The sequence below is a fragment of the Taudactylus pleione genome, unplaced genomic scaffold (genome assembly GCF_031769625.1).
Source record: "Taudactylus pleione unplaced genomic scaffold, aTauple2 ptg000121l, whole genome shotgun sequence".
Classification (NCBI taxonomy): Eukaryota; Metazoa; Chordata; class Amphibia; order Anura; family Myobatrachidae; genus Taudactylus; species Taudactylus pleione.
In genome coordinates, this window is record NW_028284523.1 from 865,155 (window position 1) to 881,009 (window position 15,855).

The 15,855-nt window shown below is 39.3% G+C and overlaps 1 protein-coding gene across 1 annotated transcript in view; it reads left to right on the forward strand.

The window, feature by feature from the left end:
• RIPOR3 (RIPOR family member 3) overlaps positions 1–15,855 on the forward strand; it is a 225,174-nt gene that overhangs the window by 180,949 nt on the left and 28,370 nt on the right. Inside the window, exons 12-18 of the mRNA XM_088472128.1 lie at positions 1,458–1,584; positions 1,787–2,371; positions 2,870–3,012; positions 3,658–3,796; positions 6,830–6,965; positions 8,972–9,133; positions 14,459–14,617. Of these exons, the coding sequence (XP_088328254.1) occupies positions 1,458–1,584; positions 1,787–2,371; positions 2,870–3,012; positions 3,658–3,796; positions 6,830–6,965; positions 8,972–9,133; positions 14,459–14,617 (1,451 nt within the window). The remainder of the gene's footprint in view (positions 1–1,457; positions 1,585–1,786; positions 2,372–2,869; positions 3,013–3,657; positions 3,797–6,829; positions 6,966–8,971; positions 9,134–14,458; positions 14,618–15,855) is intronic.

The following is a 15,855-nucleotide window of genomic DNA, read 5'->3' on the forward strand; positions in this document are numbered from 1 at the left end:
AAGAGCTGAGGGGGCCCCATCTTCCTTGTCAGTTACATGTGTTTTATATACATTTTTCACCATTGGGTGGTACATAGGGGCCCTTACAAACTTTTTCTATAGAGCCTTCAAATATCTAGTTACGCCATGCTCTCCTATGTTGGTCTGCAATGTAAAAAAAATGAAGGCTGCAGATGTACTGTAAGGTCCATTCTTCAATCCGGGCAACGCCCGGTATCCCAGCTAGTATTTAATGTGGAAGGTTATTTTAAGCTTTATGGAGCTGATGCAAAGTTGGAAGTAAAATGTGAGTAAATTGCTTGAAATGAAACATTCTTGCACAAAAGTGTATTTTAGTACATAAGCTGTGCTTGCCTTTGCATAGGGAGCATGTGCAGCTATTTTCCGACAAGTCATCATATTCAGTGTGTTCTTGCACCTCCCTATAGCAAATGAAAATCTGTTCAATCTAAAAAAGCACATTTGCAATTATTTACCAGTCTGTATGGCCCAGTTTTGTCTGACCACGCCATCACTTTACTTATATGAAAATGCCTCTTCCCACCCTGTTCCTTCAGTTATAGGGGTCAATGCATACAAATTGCCTATGACACTGCAGAGGCACGTTTGTAAGCGATCGTTTTCTGAGCATGCATAAAATATATTCATATACAATTCATAGACAATGCACATGGGTGTACACTGAACTTTGCATCAGCTTCTATGTATTAGGATACAGTAAGTGGGTTTACAAATAAATTTTCCCCTGCAGCTAGTTCTGGAGCTGAGTACAGCCTGCAGATCTTAGGAGGGTATAGACTTGGGCATGTGGTATTCTTTTTGGTTAATGCTGATCTCATCAGGGTATATAATTCAGGATGTAGTTATGAAAGCCGCCGGTCTCAATCCCAACGCTGGAATCCCAACATGGGAGTTAAGAAAGGCGTTGAAATACCGACACCTATCTTAATCCCGATCCCGGAATTGAGGAGGACACGTGCTAAGCCGGGGCGCCCTTAGTGTTAGCCACAGGGGGGAGGGTTAGGTTTAGGTAAGTTAGAGAGGGTAGCGTTAGGTTTTGGTGGCGGGAAGTTAGGCACCCTTGGGGGGGGTTAGGGTTAGGCACGAAGTGGGGAAACTTAGGTTAGGGTTAGGCTAAAAGGGAGGGTTAGGGGGAGAAGGGGGAGGGTAATTATACTTACCCGACCCATGTCGGGATACCAACCATCGGGATGCCGCTGTCAGTCTTGTGACAGGAGGCATCCTGACAGCCGGCCAAGGTCAGTTCTGTTTAGTTTGATTTATCTTTATAAACAAAATATCTGGACGGTGAATGACTAAGGTTTGGGCTTTTGTGAATTGTACTGTACTGACATTTGGCCCGGGCACAAGGGATTCTATTTGAGGATGGTTAGTTAACTCCATTCCTTTATAACGTGATATTTGCTCTTACGTCATAGCTTTCTCTTTATTTGCAGCCCCTTTGATAATAGCAAGACCCTCTCCACACCTGGAATGACCAACAAGTTTTCAAGTGTCAAGAAAGTCTCATTATATCACTGGACACCACCCAACACTCCTGACTTCCGAGACAAGTTTTACCTTGTAAGTATTAGTAGCTGTGGACACTGCAATGTTTTTGCAGCAATTTTATGTCAATAGAACCTGTGAAATGGGATGTCTTCCACTCATGTGGAGATGGAAGGGGAGGGGTGTTAAAACCATGTAGACAACCCTATATCTTTAGCCATGTGGTTTATGTGAGGGATATCTGTTTCTATGCTAACATTTATTTATTTTTTGGCAGCAAAATGATATGGACAGCACATATCCATCTCTTGAGAAAGATATCCAGACACCATACATACTGAGTTACCTGGCCAGCAGTGGGTTAGTCAGAGGCCATAACACTCTAGAGCCCAATATGGAACTGAACAGCACAGACAGTCTGAAGAATCTGGATGGGACTGAAGATGAAGCTGCCTCACCTCCCAGCCCACCTTCTTCGTGTGCGGAGACTGTGCCATATTCTTCACAAGAACTGCAGAGAAATGTCAGGCTACTGGACAGTATCAGTCAGCCCCTAAGCCATGAAACTTTAGATATTCTTAAAGAGACACCTAATCACTATAGTGCCCATCAGACTATAAAGCCTGCAAGTCTAGAATTTGACAAAGATACCAACACGGGGTCCATGGTGGAGAGCATTACAGACATTTCACTTCTAGAGAAGAGTACAGAAAAGTCAACCTGTTGTGCTGAAAGTGACAAGCGAGTTTCACTAGCACGTCAGCTGGAGGAGGTTCTAGATTTGCTTAGGTTGGAGGATGTTACAAGGCGAAAGATGAAGGAGATGGAGGAATCTGTTTTGAGTTTTATAGAGAGAGTAATGGTAAGTGAGGTCTAGGTTTATATGCCATGAATGAATGCAGTAAAATAAATGATTCATGTAGGGGCCACACTTGCTCTTCAAAAACATTAGATTTCAGATAACTTTAGGATTGAACTCGCTAAACTGATATTAGAACAAGGGTCAATGACCAGCATTCCATAGTATCAACTTTAGAATGCTGCAACCCTTCAAATCTGCCAGTATATCACTCCTAGTGGTGCATGTTAAGAAAAGTATTTCTTTAGAGTTTGTTTACGTTAAAATAGAATTTAACTGAATTGCTTATGTTTAGATGGTTTCCATCATGAAGTCTACATGTTTACATTTAATTAAAAACAAGACAAACACCCACACTTTAACTACATCACTACCAGAGAATCCAAAGCTTAACTACTGCTACAATTATGGCACGTTCTAGCTCATTATGTCATGCTGTATACTGTTATATTCTGTATCAATTAACCTAATGACGGGCTCATTACTTTGACTGTTCTCCAGCAGCCGACGAGCCACGGGCAGCAGTCTTCCTCAATGGACAGTTTGATGGTGGAGACGGCATTGGAAAGTTTTGACTTCTTAAACCAAGATTTCAGTACAGATGACATGTCTCTGTTTGGCAGTATTCGCACACACAGCAAGAGGTAAAATACACATTGTTTCTATGTAGCACATCCAAATATTCCTAGCATTTCCTGTGTGATGTGCTGGGAACTGCTCAAAAACTGTCACCCCCCGCCTTCCACAGATTTTAAAAGGAATCAAAATACTACTTCATCCAGTTCACAAATGTATATGTAAACTTTCCCATACCTTAAAATGTTTGAAATAGTTTATATGGTTTTTTTTTGTAACTGCAATTTGGGATTGCTTTTGTAGACTCTGCATGGATTCAAGCAGTGACTTTCAATAGTTTAAAATATAGCAGTCATCCACACATTGCAGGGGCAGCCATTTTGAGGCCCGAAAATGTAGTCATGAGAATTTGGCCTGTCAATGCACTGAGAACCTTTGATAACACATAGTGGAAAGTGGTCTGCCCACAAAATAAAATATAAAAAAATTGGCGTGTAGGCAGACGTGGTCTACCGCATTATTTTAATATGCAATGCTGGGGAGGGTTCATCAGGGGTGAGCCAGGAAGGCTACATCATTGTGAGGAGGCAGGGTTCAATAGTGATTTATGCAAGTATTAAGAAAACACTTGAACTAATGCTATTTGAACCTAGGCAGAGAAGGTAACTCATGGGAGCAGTGTTTTAGTGCCCATTGCATTCTTTGTCTTTCAGTAACAGTACCTTCAAGGATGCAGCAGAACAGACTTTCAGCTGTATAAGTGAATCTGAGCGGGATGGATGGAGCACTGGACACGAGGACCTGGACACACTTCTATCCGTCCATTTGGAAATATGTAAAGCACTGTTAAAGGTAAGAGAGTCCCCTGTAACAATAAACAATCCATGTTTCTTGCAACAGGCAGAAAGTGATGTGGTTTGCTTTGCATGGTACCGAATACATTAAGGGCTAAAAGAAATTAACAGACTAAAATTAATAAATAAAACAAATCAGGGGCTAGAGCACTAATTAACTAGTTATGCATATAAACTAGCTAATATGCACTGAGCTGCTGCCTCTATAGAGGACCCTGTAACTCCTCTACATAGGACCACCTATAAGATATATATATATATATATATATATACATACACAGTCAGGTCCAAAAGTAATGGGACTATCAACTCAAAAGCTATTTCATGGACAGGTGTGGGCTATTCCCTCGTTATTTCATTATCAATTAAGCAGGTAAAACGTCTGGAGTTGATTCTAGGTGTGACATTTGCATTTGGAATCAGTTGCTGTCGACTCTCAATATGAGATCCAAAGAGCTGTCACTATCAGTGAAGCAAGCCATCATTAGGCTGAAAAATCAAAACAAACCCATCAGATAGATAGCAAAAACATTAGGTGTGACCAAATGAACTGTTTGGAACATTCTTAAAAAGAAAGAACGCACCGGAGAGCTCAGCAACACCAAAAGACCCGGAAGACCACGGAAAACAACTGTGGTGGATGACAGAAGAATTATTTCCCTGGTGAAGAAAAACCCCTTCATAACAGTTGGCCAAATCAAGAACACTCTCCAGGAGGTAGGTGTATATGTGTCAAAGTCAACAATCAAGAGAAGACTTCACCAGAGTGAATATAGAGGATTCACCACAAGATGTAAACCATTGGTGAGCCTCAAAAACAGGAAGAGCAGATTAGAGTTTGCCAAACAACATCTAAAAAAGCCATTACAGTTCTGGAACAACATCCTATGGACAGATGAGACAAAGATCAACTTGTACCAGAGTGTTGGGAAGAGAAGAGTATGGAGAAGGAAAGGAACTGCTCATGATCCAAAACATACCACCTCATCAGTGAAGCATGGTGGTGGTAGTATCATGGCGTGGGCATGTATGGCTGCCAATGGAACTGGTTCCCTTGTATTTATTGATGATGTGACTGCTGACAAAAGCAGCAGAATGAATTCTGAAGTGTTTCGGGCAATATTATATGCTCATATTCAGTCAAATGCTTCAGAACTCATTGGACGGCGCTTCACAGTGCAGATGGACAATGACCCGAAGCATGCTGCAAAAGCAACCAAAGAGTTTTTTAAGGCTAAAAAGTGGAATGTTATGCAATGGCCAAGTCAATCCCCTGACCTGAATCCAATTGAGCATGCATTTCACTTGATGAAGACAAAACTGAAGGGAAAATGCCCCAAGAACAAGCAGGAACTGAAGACATTTGCAGTAGAGGCCTGGCAGAGCATCACCAGGGATGAAACCCAGCGTCTGGTGATGTCTATGCGTTCCAGACTTCAGGCTGTAATTGCCTGTATAGGATTTGCAACAAAGTATTAAAAAGTGAAAGTTAGATTTAGGATTGTTTAGTTTGTCCCATTACTTTTGACCCCTTAAAAAGTGGGAGGCACATATAGAAACCGTTGTAATTCCTACACCGTTCATCTGATTTGGATGTAATTACCCTCAAATTAAATCTGAAAGTCTGCAGTTAAAGCACATCTTGTTTGTTTCCTTTCAAAGCCATTGTGGTGGTGAATAGAGGCCAAAATATGAAAATTCTGTCAATGTCCCAATATTTATGGACCTGACTGTGTGTATATGTGTGTGTGTGTGTGTGTATATATATATATATATAGGCAGTCTCATCAGAGGCATTTGCCATGTAAACAGTATTGTAGATCAGGGCATTAAACACCATATTGTACAGTACAAGGTGTGAGATGGGGATGTAGTCATGTTCACAATGTCGACAGTCAAAAGAAAGACTACATAATGTCGACACAGGTAAAATGTTGACTATACAATTTTTAGTGTTAGGCTTAAAATTCGGTGTCGAAATTATATACCAGTCGACATTTTGGCTGTCAACATTCTGAACATATCATGATTTAGTCTGTCAATATAATGTACATGTTGACATTATCTAAATAATGACTGTCAACAAAACAGATTGAAGACCTGTATGTTACCTGTATGTAATTTTCACAAGATTTTGTAGAAATTAAGTGATGATGAATAGACCCCCTAGTGTACAAGGTATAAGTGACTCTTTATCATACTTGCAGACTTTTTTCATTTCTCCTTTCCCGGGGAGGAGCTACAGATGACTACTCCGTGGGCGGGGCCAAGCTTTTCACTACTTAGGCCCCACCACTAGGGCTAAAATAATGTGATCTGCATCATTTTGGCCCTGTCCGCTCTCTATAAACCTGTGATTCCCAGTATTATCTCCCCATCCTGCCTACTTCATTAGGATGTGGGGGAATGCCAGAAAAATTGGAAATCTCCCGGACTTTCCGGTAAAGTGGTTAAGTATGCACTTTATTAAATGCTAGCTGAAGTACCTGGTGTTGCCCGGGTTTAAATCTTCAAGTTATTAAGTTTTATTATGTGACGTCGTCTAAATCCATCCAGTGGGAGGCCCAGAACAGGCTCCAAGTCAAAGTTCCGCCTGGCGCACTCCACCGTTAGGTCTGACCGGGACCCCAACCACTTTATTAGGCATCCCAGACCATTTGCCAGTGGAAGGCCCGACACAGGTTCACTGGTTCAAACGCCTGCCCAGCGTCCACCAATGGGAGGTCCAACTGGGACCCTAACCCCGCTAAAGCCTTGCGTTGGTTTCATCCCAATTGGTGCAGGGTTGTCCGAATGCATAACCGACACAAACAAACAGACCAATGAATTTTATATATAAGATTTGTCGCCCTGTTGCTATGTGGTCTAATAGCTTACTTTTTTTATACTAAATGACTATGTAAGATTTTCCAACTTTACCTTGAGAGTTGTGGAAGATATTCGCCAACAAACAAAGAAACTTCTTTGGTTATATATATATATTATATTATAGTAGGTGAGCGGATTAAGACATTGGATATTTTTCTTTTAGAAACTGACCTCGGCGAATACAGCCAGGATTATACAGAATCATCTTTTGGAGGAATTATCCTGGCAGAGAGAGATTCTTGAGGATTTGTCCATTCTTTATATCCAGAAGGCAGAAGAGAAGGTCTCCATTGAGGACAGTATGTATCAAACTGATTGTTCATATTATGATTTTGAATCATATAAAGTGCAGTAATTTCGGCAATTTAGCTGTGAGATTTAAAGGGGCTAATTTTTTTTTTTTATTACAGTTTGAAATCTCGCAGCTAATATTTCTGAACTTTCCAAATCCTGCAGGCTATTTACCCGTAGAATTTAACCATGATTTGCTCAAATGGAGGTGGGAAGTTGGTTTTATACAATTGGGAAATATGGACTATAACTATATTATGCAAAGTGAAAGTATATTAGTATGATATAAATATGTTTTATAGAGGTACAACAGATCAAGAGACATACACTAATTTACATATGTAAATAAATATGTAATCACATATAAGCATCACAAAAAATGGCGCTAAAATAAAAGTCATACATGGGACTAGGATGGTGAGGGGAGTTGGGTAAGGGTAATGTTGCAGCTATAGACACAGGTGATTTTTCCCTTGGTCACCGGTATATAGATATGTAGTGAGAAAATTAGTGTCTATTTATTAGCGCAACATATGAAAGATAATGAGTTGAAATCAACCACAGTACAGTAAAAAAGTAATAATGATTTAATAATATCAATTAATTCAGAAAGTTATTAAAAATTGTCAGTAATAAGATATATTAGCATAATTAAAAATATACACAATCTTAAGCGAGATAAGTCAAAACAGAACAAAAATATGTAATATGATAACATATGTGTGTGGTCACAATTGTTGCAACCATATGAAAGATGCAAAAGGCCACGCCCCCCGTCTACACGCTTAAGATTGTGTATAAAGTCAAAAATGAGATGTAAGATCTTATATGTATTTTCAGGGAGGTGAAGCATAAGCAACAGGCCACAAAGTTGGTCAGCAACCTTAAGGTCAGCAGGACATCGTAGGCGAATAAAGTGATTTTGTAATGGCGATACCTGACCTCAACTCCCAATATGCCTTAATTTTGATACTAGAAGGTTCAATAGTTAATGCAAATATTAAGGGTGAAAGATGTTGCTGGCAAGTTATATTGCTTATTATAAACACTTGAAGTGGGCAGGTTACTGTATAATGCCATAATGCAATAGCTTGGCTTATTGGCTCTAGGTCAGTAGACACTGTCATTAATCCTGCTGGTGATGGGGTGGTAGTGCCATATCAAGAGAATTAACCCTTTTGAAAACTGTTACACTCCTCCTTCAATTGCTTCCAGTTCCTGTGTAACAGTGACTTACTGTGGCTTTTACATTGTAGTAATTATTTTCAGAAAAGAAAGAACAAGTGAAGCAACAATTTGACTTAAGAATACATTAAATGTTGTGCATTACTGAGGTGTTTCTTTGTGTTAAGAGGCCTACATTCTGTCTCCCTTAACATAACTATCTCTGGACTACCCCTCTTCAATCATTGGCAAGCCATACATGACAAACCAAACCCAAGTCTGCTCAGCAATAACATATTAACCAAATACTCTCTGCCCATTTTTGTGGTTAGCAAAGGCTTAGCTTTGGGGGTTTAACTTCCCTCTTGCTTATCTTGGCCTTCAGTTATTTCAGAGCTTTAGAGCATTGGCAAGGTAACAGAGCTGCAGTGGAAACTTGGTATAACCACTATATATGCATTTTTACTTTTTTGGTTCAGATCTAAAACTTTAATTTTGAGGTTTATTGGTTATTTAAAACGTTCAGTTTGCTGCATTTGGTGTACACATTTGCTAGTAATTCAGGATGGTAGTGTCTAGATTCCCTTCGTAGAGAGGACCCTGACGTCATCAGCTACTATCCAACGTCATTCCCTACCATCCACGTGGACATAGAGGGGGAGTATAATCTTGTGGCGAGCGTACGACTTTATGGGCATGGAACCACACTTCTGCCCTCACTGCACGACACTTCCAGGTCCCTAGTGCGAAGGGGAAATAAGCTCAACAAATTCAAGATCCCATGAACAAAGTGACATTTGTGTCTTGTCAGTGGAAAAGTTACATTGTCTGTCTTAAAATCTGTCCTCAGTTTTCCCAAAGACCAAGAAGATCAGACATTTCCTGAAGCTGTGGAAGAACTGTATAAAGCCTGAATGTGTCTGGTTTTGCTCAACTGACATTTTCCTCAATCGACTCAAGAAAATGTTTATGACAAAAATCAAGGGGAAGCACCCAGGACAGCTGGAATCAGGTAAGATGCGTCACCACCGTGGCATGCTGGGAAAAGAGAGAGCACCTATCCATGCTTGAATCTCTGTTACTGGTTAAATTAAATCAAGAATGGAACACATTAAGAATTGGCTTTTTTCTGTACTTGGTTAGACTTTTTTTTTTTTTTCTTCAATTGTAATACTTTCTCTTTAGCTATTTAATTTGACTCTGAACACTGCACATGTTTTGCCTCATCTTGGGGTACAGTGTATTGTACATGGGGCAGAAGAGATACATGATGGATCAGTGCCATTAGGCAAAGAACAAGAGATTAAATATTCTGGAAAATATAGTATGATATATATGTCTTGTTTTTAAAAGGGTTAAGCTGTACCTTTAAGTTTTTTTTTGTTACAATCCCTAGCTGACTCCTAAAAAGGTTTTTGTCAGATGCGCGTCTTTGAATGCAAGCTTACAGCAGCCCTGATTCAATGGGAAAAGCGATTTTCATGTCACACAAGAACACATGACTGTATAGAATTCTGACCCTCAGTTCTATCATAGACAGTGAAACTGCTCAAAGATGAAGCCTCGCGCAGAGTCTTTTCTGTCCTCTGTTGCTGAAGTAGTTGTCGGTTTGCTTATAGAGTTGTTTTCTTTAAAGAGAAGAAACCCTAAAGTGTACTGAAGATGAGGAGCAGTAAAATGGTGCTTTGTCCGCTACAACGTCCCCTCGTACTTGTAGAACCATAGTTGAAATCTGAAACCCACATGAATTATCTCATTCCCAGAATAACCCTAATGTCCTGTAAGTTTCCCGGAGGCACACCCCAAAATAAAACTCAGATCCCTCACACCACTAAAGCCTAAGGTTATTATATGTATATTAATATGACATGGACTTATGGTATAAGAGAAAGGAAGGTGTATGTAATGTTAGTGTGGGTGTACAGTTCGGCTGCATCATTGTATCCAATCACAGACGCCCAGTATGGGGTGAGTTTCAGACATTACGTGTTTACTACTTTCTCCTAGATGCCACAGAATATATTATGCTTCAACGTAGTAGATAGAAAAGCTTGCAAAGTATATAATGACATTCAGATTCTGGGGGATATTAATGGGGCCTGCAGACGTCGTATTAGTGGAATTGACTGTCCATATGACTGTAGGTGAAACACGATGCATTTCCTTGCAGGGGAAGTGACATGTCCTACAGCCATCCAGCAGAGATCACATTACACTTGCTGTGTATGTACCTGTCTGCTTGTATTTCACAGACTCAGGATATCTGCTGAAATGAGCAGTGACGGCCCACACTGTGGGGTTCTCTGCGGGGGATGTGTTCTTTTCATGAAACAATGAGGAGTCTGCAGGAATCATCAAGCGGTTACTTTCTTCTGGCCCTCCTGTACATCTTCTATTACTTTTACGGATGCCCTCATCAGTGTTATACCCATTAGTCAGCCACTGAGTCATTGTAGTGTGCAGGCTAAGGTCCAGGCAGCAGATGAGGCCGTTATTCCAATATGTAAATAAAATCCCAGTTTACAGGATTTTGATGAGGTAAAAGTGACCCTGGAAAATGTTTCTACATTAAAATTTAAATAAATTCATATTGTCCACAGATGTCTACAAAACACTCGAGACACTGTCTGCAAACTATCATTACACAGTGGTGCGTTGTATGTGACCATATATAAATAACCCTTAATAAATGCCATGATTGAGAGTGTATGAACAGTAACTAATTCATTGATGTGGCAGCTGGCTGGTTTGTCACAGTTCAATGTAGGATTTCCCAGTTATGGGGAAAAAACACCACTAGACAATTTTTACTACAGAATGAACCAAATATAGAAATAACAAAATAAATACATTTCTGTTGGAGCCATCAAACACAGCCTTTATGTCTTCAAGATGGCGTCCTTCCATATCCGTAAGCAGCCGTCTCTACACATTAGAAAACATTTGTTTACTTCCGTATTGCATGCATGCGCAGCACATCACAAACTCCAGCCTCACATAACAATACACTGGTTATTTATAAGACTGAAAAAAAAATTATATATATATATATATAGTTTAATAAACATTTGCCTGGTACATTTGACACCGGCTTGTCCAAGGCCCTCCCATTGATAGTACAGCATTAAGGCTAATACAAATTTTAAATAATTAATATGAGTATTTTTAAAGAGCTATACTTTTTTTTGTTTCTTTTACAATAATGAAGGCATATAAAAACATGTTATTCACTTAAAAGTAAAAGTGAAACATGATTATTAAAACAGAGAAAGAGGACAGGAGCATATAGACAACAATCCTCAAATTGAACTGGAAACTTTGGGCACAGTTCAGTTAGTGGTGATGGGCACAAAGTGCCAGTAAAACGGTGGGAACCCTACACCAACATGGCACATTTTCCCTGGCATCCCATAGATGTTTTGGTAGTGTAATTCTTGGGGAGCAGTCGCACATCGCTGACAATTACCTTCTTTCTAACAAAAGTAAATATTATCTGTAGTGATACATTACAGAAAATCCCATAACTCACACAAGATGGCAATTTGGCTTATTCAAAACACAGTTTAATGCAATATAGTTCTTGTACGAGATATTGTATTTAGGAGAAATAGTAATATTCTATTATTACAGTTCTCATGAGTTCACTTTTCTGAACAGTTCCTGTGACTAAATTAATTTGTGATGTTGTTTCCAGTAATATAAATTGTAAGGCTATTAAGTTACAATGCAGAAAGCAGAGTGCTTTTATACAGAAATTGGAGGTGACTTCTAAATATCAATAACAATTTACAATAAGAATAAGTTATTTCTCATAATAAACAGGTAATCTGAATGTACCTGGACGTGATGACACCAGAACTCACTGTTTATGCAGATATGTTTCTTACATTTTTAACGTGTCCAAATCATGTTGAATACATATTAGCATATTTTGGATACATTTCTATGCCACACAAGAGTGCAATTCATTCACTCATTATTTCCCGCATAGATTATTGCAATAGGCTTCTTACTGGTCTTCCCCAAAACAGACTTTCACCTATGCAATCTATTTTGACTGCAACAGATAGAATACTCTTCCTTGCAATATGTTGTGTTGCTGCTGCTCTCTATCAGTCCCTCCATTGCTTGCCTGTATTTTACAGAATTGTTTATAAAATACTTCTACTTAGACATATGGTTATCAACTAAACTACAACAACAAACATATCTCTGCTTATCGCTCAAGCCCTCCGTTCTGAGCAAGATCTGTGTCTCTCATCCGCATTAATTTTATGCTCCTATTTAGTTACTCTTTTCAAGCTGTCTCCTCTCTGTAAAATGCCCTCCCATGCACAATGAGACTTTCCTGTAATCTCCAAACCTTTTGTAAAAATTCACCTCTCCAGGCAAGCTTATCAAATTCCAGAACAACCCCCATAAGATACCCAATTACCTCCCCACGTCACAGTATACACACAATTATGTATATTTTAATCCCAGGCCAACATTGCCCACCAAGAACCTCTGCAATTTGACTGAATCAATTTGCAAGCGCAACAGACTGTGCTAGAGCTATATACACCGATCAGCCATAACATTAAAACCACTTGCCTAATATTGTGTAGGTCTCCCTTGTGCCGCTGAAACAGCTCTGACCCGTTGAGGCATGGACTCCACAAGACCTCTGCAGGTGTCCTGTGGTATCTGGCACCAAGACGTTAGCAGGTAGCCTTCGCTCCTCACAAGCATCAGTGAACTTTGGGCGCCCGTTGTCCTTCCTTGGACCACTTTTGGAAGTAACCACTATATACCAGGAACACCCCACAAGACCTGTCGTTTTGGAGATGCTTTGACCCAGTCGTCTAGCCATCACAAATTGATCCATATCAAAGTCGCTCAGATCCTTGTGTTTGCCCATTTTTCCTGCTTCCAACACATCAGCTTCAAGAACTGACTGTTCACTTGCTGCCTAATATATCCCACCCCTTGACAGGTGCCATTGTTACAATGTTATTCACTTCACCTGTCAGTGGTTTTAATATATGGCTGATCAGTACATATGATATTATATAATATTTTATTTTTTTTCAGCGAGATACCTTTGCTTTCTGATGGCTCAGTGTGCACAAAGTTTGTTTAATGCAGACGATCAATCAAAATATTGTATAAAATTACCTTCAGGCTGTGTGTATAAGGAGTATATGAAACCTAAATTGATTTCACTGTTTAGACTTGGGAACCATCCCCAAGATGTCCCATTATGGTATGCAAATATGCCAAAAGAGGTGTTTGTATACGTGATATATATATATATATGTAATTTTTTTTATTTATTTTTTACAATAAACACATACGATACCTGTGTGCTCACCAGCGTGCTCCGGTCACAGCCACAACTCCCAGAGGAGCAACCTGATCTTCTCATATCAGCAGTTAACACAGCAGGTTGCTGTACCAAATATGTATACCTCGATTTGCTTGCTATGATCAGAAACGTCGCCTTACTATGTCAATGTGGTAACCTATTGACAGTATTAAGAGCAGAATTAAGGGTATGACTTTTGTGTAATAAATAGCATGAAAAACTTGTTAAGAATCTGGTGAGTGCCTTTTGTATCTACTGCGCACAGTTGGATGACTATGCATGTTTTGTACAGAACGTCCGTGAGAACTGTACACTTTAAAGAGTACCCCAGTGGTTGTATTGACTCGCAGAATCAATTGGAGTGTGTGTGTGTGTGTATATGTATGTGTGTGTGTGTGTATATATATATATATATATATATTATACACACACATACTGTATGTGTGTGTAATTTTGTGTGTGTGTGTGTTTAATTAATCCATATATTGACTGATACAGGAGTTCAGTTATTTGGGTAATACCTGCAAGTTTTTGACTTACAACATTTAACAGTACAGTAAAACCAGGTGATAATATTACAGCATTAGATTGAATGGAGAATTTATATTATTATGATGTGATCTAGTATAATCCATAAGAATCGGAGACCTGTCAGTGTAGTGATAGTTTGGCTTTTGCCTATGGGCTGTAGATGAGCTGGAGCATTAGTTCTTTTAGGGCTCTCTTACACTTTTATTGAAAACTCCTACTTAGCTTAATTTCAGGTGTTTTAAAAATGTGTGAGCTATGTGTGACAGGGTTACAGCCCAATGGTAAGCGCTGAAATCCTACTATTAATCTTACTTTAAAAAAAAACCAAAAACCTGCATTTTACCTTACATATTTTCAGATGAACATTTACCATAATGTAGGATACGTTCTAGTAAATGGTTAATGAATAACGATGCACGTTTGCTGGTACCCTGTCTTATGCCTAGTTTTCCCCCTCAGTTTTCAGAAGAGCACTGGAGCAGATATTTGGCTTCGGAGGGATACTGGCATTGAATGAGATTCCAGGAAATATTGTCACCATCTTCTTATTTTACGGCTATCTGCGGAAATACCATGTGTTGGACCTAGAGAAACACTTTGCAGCTCTTACAAGAGAAGGTAACAATTTCATTCCATAGGACATGGTCACCAGATGAGGCCACAGCCTGTATTAGACACTACAATTGTGTGAAAGATGGAGTGACTAATAGGTTTGTAGTGAATATAATACCTAATTGATCTGTGGTTGTAGTAAATCTGTCTGAATGGAGGACTATGGTTTCCCTCAGTTTGCAAATACGGAATATGAATTATGGAGCATACACACAGTCAGATTTGTCAGATGAACGATTTGAACGATTTTTTACTGCATTAAAATGAATGGAATCGTCCAAGTCTGACTGCAAACACATCAGATGTCAGATATCGTTATCTGACCATCGGGACCGCGCATCGTCCATCGTTCAGATATGTCAGATTTTCCTTCAGATATGAACGACTGAATGATTTTTAAATCGTTATCGTTCATATCTGAAGGAAAAATCTCACCGTGTGTATGCACCATAACACCTTTGTTACAGAGTAAAATGTAGCTACTCTGCAAACGCCATACAATTTTTTTTTTTTTTTTTTAATAGCTAAAGCAAAACACAATCGGGGGTATTCAATTTAGAGCGAAAAGTCTGTTTTTGCGATAATTTCGCACCGATGACGTCATTTTTGCTGGTTTTGGTTTTACACCGTATTCAATTTCAAAGACTTTTCGCAGGTTCGAAAAGTCTTTGAAAAAAACCGGGGATAACTTTTCACCACTGAATAGGTGGCGAAAAAAAGTGCAGAATTGGGGTTTAGGGGTGCAGGCTTAAAAAAAAATACCTTCAGAATGACCCCTTGAAACGATCTGTGTTAAAAAGAAAAAAAATAAATCTGGACACCCCAAAAAAAGCACTTTGAATTTGGGGGCCAAAAAAAAAAAAAATGTTGGGGGACAAAGTAAAAAAATAGCGAACTTCACTCAGGGGGGGTTCCTCAAGTATGCCCCAGGTGTTTTTTTCATTGCAGCTGCTTGCGGCAGGTGGGTTTTTCACGATTTTTTCAAGTCACTTTAGCAACTTTAAAATATGCTGACCCCCATTTTCAAGTACCCCAAATTTGCTGGGCATAGTTATTTTTCCCCCAAAAAAATTCTAAATGCTCTTTTGCATCACTTTCTTCAAAGTCGCATTCATGCACTTGCCGCGGCTATTAGAAACCCCGACTTCCTTCAGTAGTTAAAAATGGGGGTACCCATAGTGATTCTCCATGTCTACACATCTTTAGGGGGGTCCCTAGAATATTTCCCGAAAATTCTCGTTTTT